An 18,747-nucleotide genomic window follows, 5' to 3' on the forward strand; every position below is an offset into this window, starting at 1 on the left:
ATACATTGCCAATAGTCTGCTAATTTTTTCCAGTCCTCGATAAACCTTTGATCTCGTTGATATCTGATCTTCCCAGTCAGTTTATCAAGTTCTGCATAGTCCATCAGCTTCGTTCTCCATTCCTCCAACGTTGGTATTTGTTCGTTTCCAATTCTGAGCCAATAGTATTCTTGCCGCTGTCACTGCATATTGGAAAATTTTGTGATCCTTTCTATTTATTTCATTACCAATTATTCCTAAGAGGAAAGCCTCTGGTTTCTTAACAAATGTATATTTCAACATTTTTTTCAACTCGTTATATATCAACTCCCAGAAGCTTTTCACTTTCTTACATTCCCACCACATATGGAAAAATGTACCATCTTTTTCTTTACATTTCCAACACATCTTACATGTTTTGTACATTTTTGCTAGTTTTACTGGTGTGATATACCATCTATATATCATTTTCATAACATTTTCCTTTAATGCAGTGCATGCAGTAAATTTGATACTTTCATTCCATAGTTTTATCCAATCATCAAATTGTATGTTATGTCCAATATCTCTGGCCCATTTTATCATGACTGATTTAACTTCTTCATCCTTTGTGTGCCATTCCAGCAATATTTTGTACATTTTGGATAAATTTTTGTATTCGTTATTTATTATTTCTATTTGAAATTTAGAATCCTTCTCTGCATATCCATATTCTTTAAGATCTTTCTTAAACATTTCATTTATTTGAAAATAGTGCAGCCAATCATACACAAATTCTTTCACTTCTTCATAGGGTTTCATTTTCCATTTCCCCCCTTCTTTAATGATCAAATTTCCATATGTAATCCAATTCTTTCTCATATTAATTTTTTTAACCGTCATAACCTCTAATGGCGACAACCAGTGTGGAGTTTTTGTTTCGAGTAGGTTTTTATACCTCTCCCATATTTCTATTAACGGTCCTCTGAAAATGTGGTTTCCAAAACCTCTATGGATTTTCTTCTTTCCAGCCCATAAATATGCGTGCCATCCAAATCTATTATCAAATCCTTCTAAGTCCAACAATTCCGTATTTTCTAATTTTATCCATTCCTTTAACCAACAGAGACCTGAGGCTTCATAATACAATTTCAAGTCTGGCAAGGCGAAGCTTCCTCTTTCTTTTGCATCAGTCAGTAATTTAAATTGAATTCTTGGCTTCTTTCCTTGCCAGATATACCTTGAAATTACTCTTTGCCATTCCTTAAAGGCCCCAGTCCCCTTAATTATAGGAATTGTTTGGTATAAAAACAGTAATTTTGGTAGCACACTCATCTTTATCGTTGAGATCCTTCCCCAAAATGATAATTTCATTCGTCCCCACATATCCAGATCTTTCTTTATCCCATTCCACACTGGTATATAGTTATTCTGATATAAATCTATATTCTTGGGGGTTCTCCAAATACCTAAATATTTCACCTTTTTCACCACTTCTATACCTGCTTGCTGCTGTATACTTTCAATCTTATCTGAGTCCATATTCTTAACAATTATTTTAGTCTTTTTCTTATTCAGTATAAATCCTGCCACTTGACCAAATCTCTCCACCTCCATAAGTATGTTTTTCATACTTTCTAAGGGATCTTCTACTGTTATAACCAGATCGTCGGCAAAGGCTTTCACTTTATATTCATTCCGGCCTACTTCAACCCCTTTTATTGCCTCATTTTCCCTTAATGATTTTAGAAAAACCTCCAGTACCATGATGAATAACAGTGGTGAAAGCGGACACCCTTGTCGTGTACCTTTAGATATCCCAATTTCCTCTGTAATCACATTATTTACAATTAATTTAGCTTTCTGTTCCGTGTAGATTGCTTTAATTCCATTGAGAAATTCCTCCCCTACTTCCATATATTCTAAACTTTTTAGCATAAAGTCCCAAGATATGTTGTCAAAGGCCTTTTCTGCGTCAACAAATATTAACATCGCTTGCTTCTCATTTCTGGCAGTCAAATATTCCAAAATATTTATTATATTCCTTACGTTGTCTCTCATTTGTCTGCCAGGTAAGAAGCCCGCTTGGTCCTTATGTATAATATCCAAACAAGGTTGATTTCTTCAAAAATTTGGAAGAAAAGCTGTTCGAATATGTAGACCAAAAGATAATAGTACTGGGGGACATGAATGGAGTGGTGTCACTGGAAATGGACAGACTGAGAGCAGCAGGAATTAGTAAAGAAGGGAAACTTCCAAAAACATTTTTCTCATTGATAAAAAGCTGCAATTTAATAGACATTTGGAGATTGAGACACCCATTGGAAAAACAATTTACATTCCATTCGGATCCGAACCAGTCAATGTCAAGAATTGATCAAATTTGGGTCTCAAATGAGCTAACTCCAAGAATCAAACAAATAGAAATCCAACCAAGAGTAATATCAGATCACAATCCAATAAAATTGGAACTACAAGGATATGAAGAGAGAACATTTAGATGGAGAATGAATGATTACCTTCTAGATGATCAAAAAATTGTGGAGAAAGCCCAAAAATCTCTGACAGATTATTTCGCAAACAATTACAATAAAGGCACGAAAATCAACACGGTTTGGGACGCTAGTAAGGCGGTTATGAGAGGATTTTTTATCCAGCAGAATTCTGTCAAAAATAAAAGCAGAGAGAAAGGAAAGAAGGAAATCTTGAGACAAATAATGGACAATGAACAAAAATTGGTTAAAAAAACGAATAATGAGAAAGTCAAACAGAATATAAAGGCGTTGCAAACACAATTTGCGATGATAATTAATAAAGAGGTGGAATGGAACATAAAAAGAATGAGACAAAGGAATTTTGAATCAGCGAATAAATCAGGAAAATGGCTAGCCTGGCAAATCAAAAAAAGAAAAGAACAGAGCACAGTCAACAAAATCATCGTGGAGGGAGAAGAAATAGACAGCCCAAAAGGCATCAGAAAAGGATTCTTGGATTTTTACAGACATCTATATAAAAGAACAGAGAAGAATAATATGAGAAAAATAGAAAGATATTTAAAAGAAAAAACGGTGCAGAAGATCCCGACAGAAAAAAGAGAAAGGCTGAACACCCCAATTGAATTAGATGAAATAAAAGAAGCTATAAAAGAACTTAAGAAAGGGAAAGCCCCAGGACCGGATGGATTTACAGCAAGATATTATAAAGAGATGAAACACATCCTGTCGTTGCCTCTGAAAGAAGTTATGGACAATATTCTTAAAGAAAGAGAAATTCCGGAAACATGGAAGGAAGCATTTATCACATTTATTCCGAAACAAAATTCTGACTTAACACAAGTAAAAAATTATAGGCCTATTTCATTACTCAACACAGACTATAAAATTTTTGCAAGTATTTTGGCGAAAAGGCGCAATTTCTGTTCTCATCCTGAAGCAAAGTTCTTAACCCGAGGTACTATTTCTGGGTTAGCGGAGTCTGTAACCTGAAGTGTATGTAGCCTGAAACATATGTAACCCGAGGTACCACTGTATAGATGGTACCCCTGTAAAATTAGCAAAGATTTACCACACAAATGATACTTTATGTTGGAAATGTAAAGAAAAAGAAGGTACCTTTTATCATATGTGGTGGATGTGTCCCAAGGACTTCTGGGAAAAGATTTATAATGAGTTGAAAAAAAATGTTGAAAAATACATTTATTAAGAAACCAGAAGCCTTTCTACTTGGACTAATAGGATTGGAATTGCCCAAAAAGGATGTTAGATTGTTTTTGTATGCCACCACAGCGGCAAGACTATTACTAGCCAAAAATTGGAAATCTCAAGAAATACCAACAATAGAAGAATGGAAGATGAAGATGTTGGACTTTTTGGAGCTGGCTGACCTGACTGGAAGAATCTACAATCAGAAAGGAGACTCAAGAAGATTGGGAGAAATTTAAAGAATATCTAGCTAAATATTGTAATATAAGATAATTGGAAATCACTTGGAAGTTGGCTGAGGATTATAATAACAATGGGTCGTAAAATACTAAGGACTAGAATCAATAAAAGAGAAGCTAGTAATTAAATTAGGTATTGAAAGTAACAATTGTTTCTATGTTTTTCTTTTTGTATTGTGTATTTTTCTGTTTTTTTATTATGTATTGTTATTATATTTTGTTATAAAACTAGAAAAGCAATAAAACTTTTTGAAAAAAAGACAAAACCAAGGCACGGCTTCCGATTGGCTGCAGGAGCTTCCTGCACTCAACTGGAAGCCGCAGACGCCAAGTCGGACGTACGGCTTCTGAAAAACATTCGCAAACTGGAACATTCACTTCTAGGTTTGAGGCATTCAGGAGCTGATTTGTTCGGGAGCCAACCAAGGTACCACTTTACTCATAAAAACCTAATCCCCCATTGTTGTATCTTCTTAAAAATATATATTGGCCTCAGCAAATAAAATGTATCACATGCCATGCCTTCTCTAATTTTAGGTGAAATTATAAAATAGTACAGCTTTATTAGTATTTGTGTCTTTCTGCTACTACCGTATTTGCTGTTTCTTCATATTATTGACGGTTCTGAAACTAAAGAGGAATCGCAATAACAGCTGAACCTATCAGAAACCACATAAAGCAATACTATAGCACCAAGGTTTGGTAACTTCCATTCATGGAAAGGAGAACTTGCTAGAGTTCACAACACTGGCAAGTAAATAAGCAGGTAATTACTAATAAAGAGGTATGCAGGAGTAACAAATAATTTTAATTAATGGTACACGTTTCTTTACAAACTGTCCATCATCCATTTTAGGACTTCACTAACTCATAAGTGAACTAATCATTATGAATTGTCAGAACATTAATACAAGCCACACTTGCTCATAATATCAAAAGTAACTGCAAATTGCATTAGAATATAAATATGTGAGATATAATACACCTTTATATCCACTGGGTGGCAGTCCTTCAATCACCAAATCAATATTGATACCCTAAGGACCAACCTTTTCATGTTAATAGTATTGCCCACAAATCCTCACTTCCTAGCTGAAGGTTACCTTACGGGGCTGCAGTTGTGCCATGGTTTAGTATTGCAATAACAAGTCTTTGTGGCCACTGGGTTCCTAGGATCGCCACCGTTTTCTCCAGTGTGACCATGAAAAGAAGATACTAACTGCAGCTTAGTGTTCTGCCCAAACTCAGACAAACTGCAGTTAGTCTTTACTGAGGTTTCCTAAAACTTAAAATTATGCAAAGCACTCATGAGGCCTCCCAGAACCACTCTTCCCAGCACCTTTCGCAAAGTACAGCCCAGGATTCAAGCGCTGCTACAGCAGTGCTTTAAAGTGGCGGGTGTGACCTGAAACTCTGGCGTGCTGTGTGGGCTTCTGCAGGGCCCACGGAGCCGGAGGTTCCTCTTCCCCCGTGGAAGTGGGGGGGGGGGGGGAGAGACTTCCTTAAGCAGCTAACCTAATGCAAAGGCCGAGAGAAACTCGCGCTGCTCCGAGACTTACCTCTCCCGAGTGGCTCGCTCAGCCATCGCTCTCGCCTCCCAGCTCACTTCCAGCGCTGAAGAAAGAAAACAAGTGGCAAGAACGTAAGAGCGGAGGAAAGGGGCAGCACCTCTCCCCGTCTTGCTGAAAACCAGACCCCCCCCCCGTTTAGATGGTGCCTGTTGCCCCCCGTTGGCCCAAAGCCTCCGCGGGAGAGCGAGCGAGCGAGCCGGGCCCGTCGGGGCGGGGACCCTGAGCATCCCCGGCATCGCTCCGAAGGGCCGCCCGGACCCCTCCGCGGGGGAGAGGAAGGGGAAGCCCCTCCGAGCCGCAGCTGCGCGGGGCCTTTTCTTCCGACCCGAAGGGGCGGCCCGGGCGGGGCTCCAGGGGGTCTCCCCCCCGGCGGGGAGCGCGAGAGGGGGCAGGGCAGGAGGGGGAGCTCGGACTCGAGGAAGCCAACTGACCGGCCCGCCACGGCGTCTCCTTCTAGCGGACGGGGCCCCGTCGGGTTTCCGCGCCACCCGAAAGCGCTCTTTCCCCGCCCGCTCTGAAGTGGCGGAGTCCGCCCGCGCGGGACTCGAACCCGCGGTCGCTCAGAGCCCGCGCGGGGGGTCTCGTCGGGGGGGGGGGGCGTCGCGCGCAACTCGCCCCGGCTCTGGCGCGCCCCTCCCCCCGCCCGCCCGCCCGACGGGAGGCTCCTCCTCCCCCTCCCTCCGCCTCTCCGAGGAAGCGAGCGGGCGAACGCGCGGTGCGGATTGAGCCTGTGCGGCTGCCGTCCGTCGCGTCGCCTCTGGGGGAGAGAGAAAGGCGCTGCTGCTCGGCTCCCTCCGCTCCTCAGGAAACAGACCCGGCGGCGGCGGCGGCGGCGCCTCGACGAGAGAGATGTAAGCGCTCCCGGGAAGGGAGGAAAGCGGGAGGGGGCGCCGCCGAAGGTGGGTGGGCCTGGCTCCTTCCCTCCCTCCCGCCGCCCCGCTTCAGGCCGCCCCGCGAGGGAGCCTTTCACACGTGAAAGGGACGCGGCGTCTCTCAGCCCCGCTCCCGGTTGCTCCTCAGAAGCCCGTCTCGCGGAGGGGGGGGGCATCACGCGCGGGCCTACACGCGTCCCGGGAGCCCCCAGTATCGCACGCCCGTGTTTCATTATCAGGCCAAAGGGGCGGGGAAACGGGTCAGAAAACTCCCATACAGGGATAAGGACGAGAAGGATATTAATTATAATTAATAGGTCGCCTTTATTCAAACCAATCAGAAAGTGATGCACAAGTTTTTGGCCTCATTTAAGAAGGAGAGGAGAAAAAAAAATGTTCATAGTTTGTAAGACCAGAGATGAAATGGAGGAGAGATGGGTCATTCCGCATCAAATCAACGCAAAAAACAAGGGTTTCGCCACCCTCTCAGATTTTGATGAAACTTGCTGTACACCCTTCCCTTATGGTTGAAAGAAACCCCCTTAAATGTTTTTCCTCTATCTCAAACAGTTTTAATTTTATTGCACTTCAAAGTTTCGTGAAATCTTATGTTTCTGTCCCTCAAGATCCTGGCCTTGTGTGCATTTTATTTTTTTCCCTCCATAACCAATGATCAGATGTCTTTGAAATTTTACATAGAGATCAATAACATGATGCGGATTTCAGGAAAAAATACACCAGCACTCAAAAGATTTTATAAATGCCTAAATGTAGATTTTTTGGTAAAAACTAGGTTTAGAAAAGCTGAATTTTCAGCATTAGGGCACAATGCAATCAATAGGTTTTGATGGTAAAAATTATTGCAAAGACATGCTCTTTCTCAACAAAGACTAAAATTTATGGGTCTCTTATGTCTTATGACAAAATTTTACGTTTTTGGGACATCGTGGGGGGGGTGGGGAATGACTACTGGGTACAACTTTCCTACAATCTATAGCTGTAAAATAAAAAAAATAATGAAACAAAGTTGTTCATCTTAAAATCTAAAATAATATTAAAACTATGAAAATTGGCTATATCCTGAAATCACCCTAAAAAGTATATCTGTCAGAAACTTTTTTTAAAGAAATATTTATTAAGATTTCACAAAAACAAACATACAAAAACACATAATAACAAAAAATAAAAAGATAAATAAAACATACATAAACAACAAGAAAAATTAAGAACAATTGTTTTTCATAACATAAAACTCATTTGCTTGTTTCTTTGACTTCCTCGCACCTCCCCTTCTTGTATTCCCATTTAAATAATCAAATCAGCAAATCCTTACCCTCTTTCATTTATCTTATCTCTATTACTTAACATTTTGTAACTCAGTATTTTCATACATTATCAATCCATTTTTGCATATTCTTATTAACTTTGTTGCCAATACCACTTATTTCCAATCCAACACCATTTTAGTTATTTTTTTTTAACCTGATTAACCCTTTTTCCATATTCTTAAAGCATTACAGCTGGAAACCACTCAATTTCTATCCAACATCATTCTAACATTCATTAATTTTGCAATATTTCTGTAAATAATCTTTAAATTTCTTCCAATCTTCTTCCACCGCCTCTTCTCCCTGGTCCCGGATTCTGCCAGTCATTTCTGCCAGTCCCATATAGTCCATCATCTTCATCTGCCATTCTTCCAAAGTGGGTAAATCTTGTGTCTTCCAATACTTTGCAATAAGTATTCTTGCTGCTGTTGTAGCGTACATAAAAAAAGTTCTGTCCTTCTTTGGCACCAATTGGCCAACAATGCCCAGGAGAAAGGCCTCTGGTTTCTTCAGGAAGGTATATTTAAATACCTTTTTCATTTCATTATATATATAAATATATATAATGAATATATATATTCATTATATATATTTATATATATATATTTATATATATATATAAATATATATATATAAATATATATATATAAATATATATATATAAATATATCTGTCAGAAACTTTAAATGCTGACAGAAGAAAGTCTCTCAAAAGTCCAAAGTTAAACTGTTACTAAATCTGCATAGCTGCGAATGCCACTCTACTTCCCATTCACAAAAAATCCCCTTGCAGAGCCTGTCCGCAGAAATCAGAAGCTGACTTCCTTTTTTGCTTCTGTTTCACCAAATCAGTCAATTTACGCCTAATTCCTTTTTAAAAAACTTTATTTGGCTTTTACCTCTAATTGGAAGATCCGCTGCTTGTGGTGGCGGTGTGTGGCTTCGGCAGTAGAGTGCGGTGGAGCCATGAGCGAACTCAAGCCTCTTTCCCCCGCGCAAAAATGGCAGCCTGGAGTCTCAGGAGGGTGAGTTCCCACACTCTGCTGGACCCGTAGGACCCCCACTCTTCCATGGGATGGGGGTTGGGGGCACCTAGCCCTGTCGCTCACCCCCAAAGCTCTATCTGCCAGAACTGTGCCGTCCCTTAAGCGGACGACATGGAGCATGCTGCCATTACCTCCACAGCGAACCAGAAGTCCTATCCTGCCCAATTCTTAAGTTGCCTGTGTGAACTTGGGCCCATCACTGTTTTTCAGTCTCATAGTTATTGTGGGAATAAATTGCATCTTTTTATATGTTATTCACATGTATAAAAGTACTACAGTAATACACATACCGTATTTTTCACTCCATAAGACGCACTAAAAAGGAAGGGGAAATGTCTGTGCATCTTATGGAGCAAATGTGTGGTCCCTGGAGCCAAATCGCCTGAGTGTGGCATGCTCCTGAGCTGCTCTTTGGGAGTGAGCTTTTCTGTCCCTAAAGCCCAGGAAAGGTTTGGGAGCAGCGGGCAGGCTGTGCACCGTTGCCCCGCGCTCCTGGGTTGCTCTTTGGGGGGCGCAGCAAATTGCCGTCTCTCAGTGCCTCCTAATTGAACTGCAAATGCTTGATTGCCTAACTGGATTCTGAGCTCCATTTGAAATTTAAAAATATTAAGTTTGGGGATTTCTTCAAGTAGCAGTTTTGCAGAAATAGTCATCAATACATGCAAAGCATCTCCACAAACCAGTAATAGTGAGCTCAGCTAAACTAAGCAGGCATCTGGCTCAGTAACAGTTTAAACTGCACAACTATAACCGGACATCCTGTGTGTTTGTGTGTGGACCATGTTCCTAGCAGCTAATCTTTATTGCTGAAAAGAGGCACTGATATTCCACTCCAAAACTGTAATTCATTAAAAAAATTCTTACAAGCACAGTCCACCTATACCAAACCAAAAACTTTGTTTTCTCTTGGTATTGAATGGAAGCTATTTATCTGCCCTCTTTTCCTCCTCTGTTCTTTGCTCAATCACTCCACTTCCCACTCTTTGAATCTTCCTTTCAAAACAACTATGCCTGTTTTGAGAAAACTTCACAGATTTAGGAACAGGAGCGCAGTCATTTGATGTCTTTGCTGTTTCTCCATACTCCAAGCCCTTCTCATTTGCACAGCCCTGGTTTCTCTCCCTGACTATTACCATTCTTGATTAATAACAGTAAAATGCTCAAATTTTAGTTTATGTGACCGCTGCCAATACTGACTTCCCAGTGATAATGAAAACAGCTACATTGTAATGGAATGTCTATCCTTTTTCCATTAACTTCGTTATGTACCGTGGCTCGCTTTAAAGCAGCAAAGCGGACAGGAGCCGCCCACTTTGCTGTTTTAAATAGTTTAGTGCAACGTTTGAGTCAGAATTTTTTTTCTTGTTTTCCTGCTGTAAAAACTAGGTGTGTCTTATGGCGCAAAAATACGGCACTTAGTATGTTCTAAGAGCCTTCATTGTTCTTCACTGAGATTCTCTGAAGCACTCCTGTGTTTCAGAAAACAAAGAAATGGTTGGTATCGCACATTAGGAAAAGTAGATTTTTGGCATTGGAACAAATAACTCAGTGAGAAGGTTGGGATTCAGTTTGAGTTGCTTACTCTTGCAAAATGGCTTTTAATTTCCACATTTTTCTTTTCTAGGGCCGATTACTGGAAATCTCAGCCCAAGAAATTCTGTGATTATTGCAAGTGCTGGATAGCGGACAACAAGCCTGTATGATGATCTACCTTCTGTACTCTTAATTGAAACTGAAGTACAAAAAATGAATTATATATTAATTTTCAACAGGTCAATCTAGACTTGGAAGTTTGTATTATGAGGAGTGGTCACCTGAGTGCTGAGTCTGAGCGAACCCCAGGTATATCTGAGATCCAGATATACTGCTTCCTTAGAGGTTGTGCAACAGCTGCTGATACTGTCCTGATCTTTATTGGGACCAGCTGTCATGAGTGCTCCAATAGCTGCAACAGTATTTCTATTCAGGCATTGTTCCTGAATGAAAACAACCCACATGCGTAGGAGGCATGGGATCACCCCCACCCCCGTTCTGTTCCCTGACCTTCCGAGGTTAAATGTGGAAGGTATGAAGGGGGCTAGAAGCCTCTACATGATGGGGAAACCTGCTTTATCAGGGGGCTGGATCATGCAGAGCCTTCCACTCACATTTAAGTGAGCACAGGTAAAAACTCCTCAGACGTCCCCTGCTCATTACAGAAAGGTTGGCGACTGATTGGGTCAGCTGGGTATGCAGGGGACAATTTTGTCCCCATGCTTCCTACCTGTGTGCCCGAGCAGGGTTAATATTGATGGTAGTTGCATGTCATGTGAGCTGTGAAGTCTCAAGATCTCAGGTTGGTGGAGGGCACTCCTTGCAATATTTCTGTTTGTTACTACAATATTGATGAATTCTCTTTGATCATTCTTCTTATAAGTCCCTACACCCTTATTTTAACAAAGCAAATTCCTAGCTTTCGCGGCTTTAAAGATAAACTTGAAAAAATGTGGACAATGGCTGGTGAAATCTTACAAGCAAGAATATAACTCTGCAAAATTTTGAACAGTCTGCTTACCTATTTCCATGGCTGACACAATCAGAATAAATTATGCAAATAAACCAATGCATACAAACTTAATTTTCATGGTATGTTTTGACTGACTTTGTGCAAAATCTGGATTACTTTGGCAGTTCTTTGCGGCACAAAGTATAAACTTACGGCAATAACAAAATCTTGTAAGAAAAAATGTCAGCTGCGTTCCTGTATGGCCTTCTGTCCCAATACATAAAATAAGAAAAGGAAAATAAAAACAAATCCATTTTTGTAACCCTAACTCGTTATCTTATTTCCTTGGCCTCACACCTCCCCTTTTTGTATTCCCATTTAAATAATCAAATCAGCAAATCCTTACCCTCTTTCGTTTATCTTGACTCTATATCTTAACATATTATAACTCTATATTTTCATCCATTTATCAATTCATTTTTGCATATTCTTATTAACTTTGTTGCTAATGCCACTTATTTTCAATCCAACATCATTTTAACATTCATTAATTTTACAGTGTTCCTGAAGATAGTCTTTAAATTTCTTCCAGTCTACTTCCACCTACTCTTCTCCCAGGTCACGGATTCTGCCAGTCATTTCCGCCAATTCCATATAATCCATCACCTTCATCTGCCACTCTTCCAGGGTGGGTAGCTCTTGTGTCTTCCAATACTTTGCAATAAGTATTCTTGCTGCTGTTGTTGCATACATAAAGAAAGTTCTATCCTTCTTTGGCACAATTGGCCGACTATACCCAGGAGAAAGGCCTCTGGTTTCTTCAGGAAGGTATATTTAAATACCTTTTTCATTTCATTATATATCATCTCCCAGAAAGCCTTAATCTTTGGGCACGTCCACCAAAGGTGAAAGAATGTACCTTCATTTTCTTTACATTTCCAACATTTATTATCAGGCAAATGATATATTTTTGCAAGCTTGACTGGTGTCATGTACCACCTGTAAATCATTTTCATACTATTCTCTCTTAAGGCATTACATGCCGTAAATTTCATACCGGTGGTCCACAACTGTTCCCAGTCAGCAAACATAATGTTGTGACCAATATCTTGTGCCCATTTAATCATAGCAGATTTAACCGTTTCATCCTGCGTATTCCATTTTAACAGCAAGTTATACATTCTTGAAAGTATCTTAGTTTTGGGGTCTAACAATTCTGTTTCCAATTTTGATTTTTCCACCTGGAAGCCAATTTTTTTGTCCAAATTATAGGCCTCTCTTATTTGATAATAATGAAGCCAGTCTCGCACTTTATCTTTTAATTTCTCAAAACTCTGCAATTTCAGTTTATCTCCTCCTTGTTCCAAAATTTCCCAATATTTCGGCCATTTGGCCTCCATATTGAGCTTTTTCTGAGCCTTCGCTTCCATTGGTGACAACCACCTTGGGGTTTTATTTTCCAATAAGTCTTTATATCTTATCCAGACATTGAACAATGCTTTCCTGACAATATGGTTTTTAAATGCTTTATGTGCTTTAACCTTGTCATACCACAAATATGCATGCCACCCAAAAACATTATTAAAACCTTCTAAGTCCAAAATGTCTGTGTTCTCAAGAAGCAGCCAATCTTTCAACCAGCAGAATGCTGCTGATTCATAGTAAAGTTTAAGGTCCGGCAGGGCAAATCCACCTCTTTCCTTTGCGTCAGTTAGTATTTTAAATTTTATTCTGGGCTTCTTGCCCTGCCAGACAAATCTAGAAATATCTTTCTGCCACTTCTTGAAACAGTCCATCTTGTCCAAAATTTGCAATGACTGAAACAGAAATAACATTTTTGGCAATACATTCATCTTTATAGCTGCAATTCGACCCAACAAGGAAAGCTTCAAATTTGACCATATTTCTAAGTCTTTTTTCACTTCTGTCCAGCATTTCTCATAGTTATCTTTAAATAAGTTTAAGTTCTTAGCAGTCATAGTAACCCCCAAGTATTTTACTTTCTTAGCTAATGTCAAACCAGTCTCCTTCTGAAACCTCTCTTTCTCAATCGGTGTTAAGTTTTTCTCAAGAACTTTAGTTTTTGACTTAGTTACAGATAGGTAGCCGTGTTGGTCTGCTATAGTCAAAACAAAAAAAAAAATTTCCTTCCAGTAGCACCTTAAAGACCAACTAAGTTAGTTCTTGGTATGAGCTTTAGTGTGCATGCACACTTCTTCAGATACACAGTTTTTGACTTGTTCAGTTTAAATCCTGCCACATGACCAAATTCTTGAATCAGTTCTAATACTCTTTTCGTGCTAGATTCTGACTCCTGTAACGTCAAAACTAAGTCATCTGCAAAAGCCTTCAGTTTGTATTGTTTGGCTCCAACCTGAATACCTTTAATCAGACGGTCCCTTCTAATCATATTTAACAAAACCTCCAGGACCAAAATAAAAAGCAATGGGGAAATTGGGCAGCCTTGTCGTGTCCCTTTCTCTATCTTAAATTCCTCTGTCACCACATTATTGACTATTAGCTTAGCTTTTTGCTCTGAATAAATTGCACTTATACCATTTTCAAACCCTTGGCCCACCCCCATTCCCTGAAGATTTTTCTTCATAAAATTCCAAGAAATATTGTCAAAAGCTTTTTCCGCATCTATAAAAATTAAAACTGCTTTGGTATTGATATTCACTTGCAGCTTCTCCAAAATATTAATTATGTTCCTCGTATTGTCAGACAAATGTCTACCTGGAAGAAAGCCGGCTTCATCTTTATCTCTTCAGTTAATACCTTTTTTAATCTGTTAGCCAAAATATCAGCAAAAATTTTGTAATCCACATTAAGTAGGGATATGGGGCGGTAGTTCTTAAGTTGTGTGTTTTCAGACTCAGTTTTCGCTATGAGTGTAATGTAAGCTTCCTTCCACGACTCTGGCGCCTTTTTCCCCTCCAGAATTTCATTACAAACCTCCTTTAGTGGCTGAATTAGCCAATCTTTCAGAGATCTATAGTATTTGGAGGTAAGACCGTCCAGCCCTGGAGATTTGCCCAACTGCATATTCTGAATGGCACCTTCAACCTCCTGTTCTGTAATTTTGTAATTCAACATTATCTTATTTTCTTGAGAGATTTTTTGTAATCCATTTGTTCTTAAAAATTGGTCTATATCAGTCTCTTTCTGTGGCCCTTGTGTATATAGTTGTTTCAAATATCTCTGGAAACACTTTCTAATCTCCAATGGATTCTGTCAGGGAACTGTCAACAGGTGGTGGAGGGGCTCCCAGAGGTTGAGAGAGACTTATCAGCGGAGGAGGGAACCAGCAGGGGGCGAGAAAGAGCTCTAAGGGAAAGCGAGTCAGAAGAATGGCTCAGAGACAATTCCAGCAAGAACAGCGAGGAGGTTTCAGGACCTCCTATAGGGACACCCACTCCTCGCCGGAAATTGTCACGTAGAGAGTCCAGAAGACGTGTTTCCGTTAAGGAGCTGTTATGCTGGAAGAAATTCCGTAAACGCCCACTGTCGGATTCTGCCAGCGACTGACGGAGCCATGCTTATGGCGCTCCGTTACAGACAGTGGTTTGTGGACTTAGCCAAACACTGAGGGACTAGGAACTTTACGCACAAGCAGCTCAACATCCCATCACAGCAATCCGACAGTCCCTGAAAGCAGCTTGTGCAGAGAAGGCATCATGAGCAACCCAGCCGGAACTGGAGATGCAGGAGGAGCTGGAGCCGGTCCAAGCCTGGAAGAAAGGTACCGGGTGTTGGAGGTCCAGCTAGCGCTGCAAACGGCGAGGCTCGATGAGAGGAGGGCTCAGGATGCAGAAAAGGCAAAGGCCCCCCCCACAAGCAAGAAAGATGCCAGGATTGGTGCAGAAGTTTGGGGGGGATCCCAGGAACTATCAAGCCTTTAGGACAGAGATGCAGTATGCCCTTAATCTGCAGTTTGATGACTTTCCCGACGAGGAATCGCGAGTGGCGTTTGTGGTTAGCCATCTCGAAGGGGGGGCGAGAGACTGGGTTAGACCCCTGATGGCAGGGCATAATGAAGTCTTGAAAGACGCACGGAAGTTTTTTCGCGCCATGGACCTGATGTTTTCCAGCGACATTGAACAGGGAGTGGTGCGCAGACAGTTGATGGCTTGTAAACAGGGGAGCCGATGTGTCCGTGAGTACTGGACTGAGTTTACTATGTTGATACACAAATTGGGGTGGGATCTGTCAGCAGAACCCATTCAAATGCTTTTCGAAGAGGGACTTTCTTCGGATGTGAAAGACGAACTTTCCCGGGCGCCCAGGGCGGAGTCTATGGACCAGCTGACCAAATCAGCGCTGACCATTGGAGCACGCCAGGAGGCTAGAGCCTTGGAGAAGCGGGAAGGGAAAGGGGAGCGTTGGAGGGATTTCCGCATTCCAGAGATTCCGGAGCCAACTTTCCCGCCCGCAGAGCCGATGGAAGTTGGAACAGCGCGCGCGCGGGCAGTTTCAAATCCCAGTGAAGGGCGGAAGAAGGAGGGGAAGAGCCCCAAGAAATGTTATCTCTGCCAGCAGCCAGGTCATTTTGCCAGAGTCTGTCCACAAAGAAAGGAATGGCAAGGGATGGCAGGAGCTGTTGGGCGAAAGGAGGAGGAAGGGCAGGACCAAGTAAAAGCCAACGCCTGACTGCCTCCATCAGGGCACAGCAGTCAGGCCAAGGAGCAGTAAAAGTGCCCACGCCGGAACCTCCGAGACCAGCCCTAGTGATAGAGGTGTTGCTAGAGCTGCCAAATGGACATCCCTTAAAGATAAGGGCGCTATTGGACTCAGGCAGCTCCTGTAATTTTATGAGTAAGGAGTTTGCAGCTGAACACCAGATACAGACCATCCCTTTAAGTAACCCCTTGCAGGTAACCACGATCGATGGGAGAGAGCTGTTGGGAGGAGAAGTCAGCTTACAGACCATCCCAATGGTAATGAGGGTAGCCAGGCACACCGAAAGAATAGCGTTCAATGTGGCCACCTTGGGAGGGGCTCCCATTATTTTGGGGATGAGCTGGCTAGCGTTGCATGATCCGCTAGTGGGTTGGCATCAGAGAGTGGTCTCCTTTGGGTCAGCGCATTGCCTAGAACATTGCAAAGAGGGCAAGGCTCCAGAAGGGGCAAGGGCCTTTCTAGCAGGAACAGAAGTAACGGACAAAAGAAAGGTGCCCAAACAATACGCTGACCTGAGCAATGTCTTCAGCGAAAGGGAAGCAGACAAACTACCACCGCATAGACCCTTTGACTGCCAGATCAATCTAGTCCCTGGAGCCCAGCTCCCTGTGGGCAAGCTGTATGCCATGTCAGACAGGGAAATGCAGGAGTTGAGGGAGTTTATTGACAAAAACCTGAAGAGAGGTTTCATCAGAGTCCAGAGCGGTGGGGGGCAGCCCAGTGTTTTTTGTGGACAAAAAAAACACGGATAAACCAAGATTGGTCGTGGACTACCGGGCCCTCAATGCCGTGTCGGAACCAGTGGCTTTCCCTATGCCCAGAATTGATGACATTTTGACCAGGGTGAGGAAGGGAAAGATTTTTACTAAACTGGACCTGAGGGGAGCATACAACCTGATACGGATAAGGAAGGGGGATGAATGGAAGACAACGATGTTCACCCCTCTAGGGGCTTTCGAATATCGCGTTATGCCCTTTGGATTACAAGCAGGCTCAGCATGTTTTCAATCGTTCATGAACCATGTCCTGGGACCTCTGCTCTACAAGAATTGCGTGGCGTTCCTAGATGACGTGTTAGTATATTCAGAGAATGAGGAGCAGCATGTAAAGGACGTCAGGGAAGTGTTGAGCCAACTGCAAGCTAACCAGCTGTGGGTGAAATTGGAGAAGTGTCAGTTTCACACCAAGGAGGTGGAATTCCTGGGGTACCGCTTGTCAGACAAGGGATTAGCCATGGATCCAGGCAAGGTCCAGGCGGTACTGGAATGGAAGACACCGAGAACAAAAAAAGATGTGCAAAGATTCTTAGGGTTTGGGAACTTTTATCGGAAGTTCATCAAGAACTTAGCCCATTTAACGGCTCCCATCACGGACTGTCTCAGCAGCAAGAAGAAATTTGTTTGGACGGCAGAAGCGGAGCAAGCATTCGAAGAATTGAAAAGGGCCTTCGCTTCGGAAGAACAGCTCCTGCACGTGGATTTACAAAAACCCATGAGAGTGGAAACGGACGCATCAGACCGGGCGGTGGGGGCGGTGCTTCTTCAGCCGGGGAAGGATAAGTCGGAGTGGAGACCGTGTGCCTTCTTCTCGCGGAAGTTAAACAAATCCGAGAAGAACTACACGGTATATGACCGAGAACTACTCGCCGTTCACGAAGCGTTCCGGAAATGGAGACACTTACTAATTGGTGCACAACACAAGGTGCAAGTATGCACGGACCACAAGAATTTAGAGTACTGGAGAACGGCACGAGTGCTCAACCAACGGCAAGTGAGATGGGCACAGGAGTTCTCCAAATTTTATTTTGAAATTTGCTATGTGCCAGGCCCAGAAAACGTCAGGGCGGACGCTCTCTCACGCAAACCAGAGTATTTGGAGGGGGAGGGAGCACCCGAAGAGAGACATATCATACCAGAGGACCACTGGGTGTGTGGGGCGGCGTTGGTGGGGCAAAGGGAACTGGTAGAGGAGACGCAGAATGATGAATACGCCCAGAATAAGCTCCAAGGTCTAAGGAGGGAGGGAGAAAACTCCGGAGGTTTTGAAGAAAGAAACGGGGCTTTGTATTACAAAGGGGCACTATATATACCCGAAGGGGAATTGAGAGGGAGAGTACTCAAACAGATGCACGACAGCCCTACCGCAGGGCATTTTGGGCAACACAAAACCATGTGGTTGGTTACCAGGGAATTTTGGTGGCCCAGGGTGAGGGAAGATGTAAGGGAGTATGTAAGAGGGTGTGACCAATGCCAGCGAGCCAAGGGAGAAAGGCGGGCGCCGGCGGGGTTGTTAGAACCGTTGCCCACACCAGAGAGGCCATGGGAGGCGGTATCGATAGATTTTATGACTGATCTGCCAAATTCAAGGGGAAAACCGCCATACTGGTAGTAGTAGACCTGTTAACTAAGATGGGCCACTTTGTAGCTTGCTCACATGCAGTCACGGCGGAAGAGACAGCTAAATTGTTTGTAGAACATATTTTTAGACCGCATGGCGCCCCCTTGAGGGTGGTCTCAGACCGGGGCAAACAATTCACGTCCAGGTTCTGGAGGAAGCTCATGAGCTTACTGCACGTGGAGGTCAATTTTTCGACTGCCCGGCACCCAGAAACCAACGGGCAGGCGGAAAGAGCAAACGGTATCCTCCAACAATACCTGAGGTATTATGTCAATGACAGAGAGAACGATTGGGTGGAAAAGTTGGCGCTGGCGGAATTTGCCTACAATAATGCGGAGAATGTGTCCACCGGGATGAGCCCCTTTTTGGCTAATTATGGGTGCCACCCCAGGGCATTTCCAGGGGGAGGAGGGGAGAGATGGAGCGTCCCAGCCGCAGAACTGTTTGTAGAAGAAATGGAAGCGATCCATC

The 18,747-nt window shown here is 42.7% G+C and overlaps 2 protein-coding genes across 7 annotated transcripts in view; one reads left to right on the forward strand and one right to left on the reverse strand.

The window, feature by feature from the left end:
* The window catches only part of ELF1 (E74 like ETS transcription factor 1), a 90,237-nt gene extending 84,258 nt beyond the window's left edge, over positions 1-5,979 (reverse strand). The window contains exons 1-2 of one of the 2 annotated variants that reach the window (XM_083624322.1): positions 5,901-5,979; positions 5,458-5,512 (exon numbers count right to left, since the gene is read on the reverse strand). The gene's annotated coding sequence lies outside the window, so the exon portion shown is untranslated. The remainder of the gene's footprint in view (positions 1-5,457; positions 5,513-5,900) is intronic. The other variant, XM_083624326.1, reaches the window with a different exon arrangement.
* The window catches only part of WBP4 (WW domain binding protein 4), a 45,280-nt gene continuing 31,937 nt past the window's right edge, over positions 5,405-18,747 (forward strand). Inside the window, exons 1-2 of one of the 5 annotated variants that reach the window (XM_083624342.1) lie at positions 5,405-5,540; positions 10,339-10,451. Coding sequence is in view for 2 of the 5 variants with exons in the window: in XM_083624339.1 (XP_083480465.1) it covers positions 6,319-6,320; positions 10,339-10,411 (75 nt within the window). In the remaining 3 variants the exon portion in view is untranslated. Of the gene's footprint in view, positions 5,541-6,123; positions 6,321-10,338; positions 10,557-18,747 lie in introns of those variants that run through there. The other 4 variants (XM_083624343.1, XM_083624339.1, XM_083624340.1 and 1 more) reach the window with 4 other exon arrangements.

Source organism: Podarcis filfolensis (genome assembly GCF_964270895.1).
Source record: "Podarcis filfolensis genome assembly, chromosome: 7".
Taxonomy (NCBI): Eukaryota; Metazoa; Chordata; class Lepidosauria; order Squamata; family Lacertidae; genus Podarcis; species Podarcis filfolensis.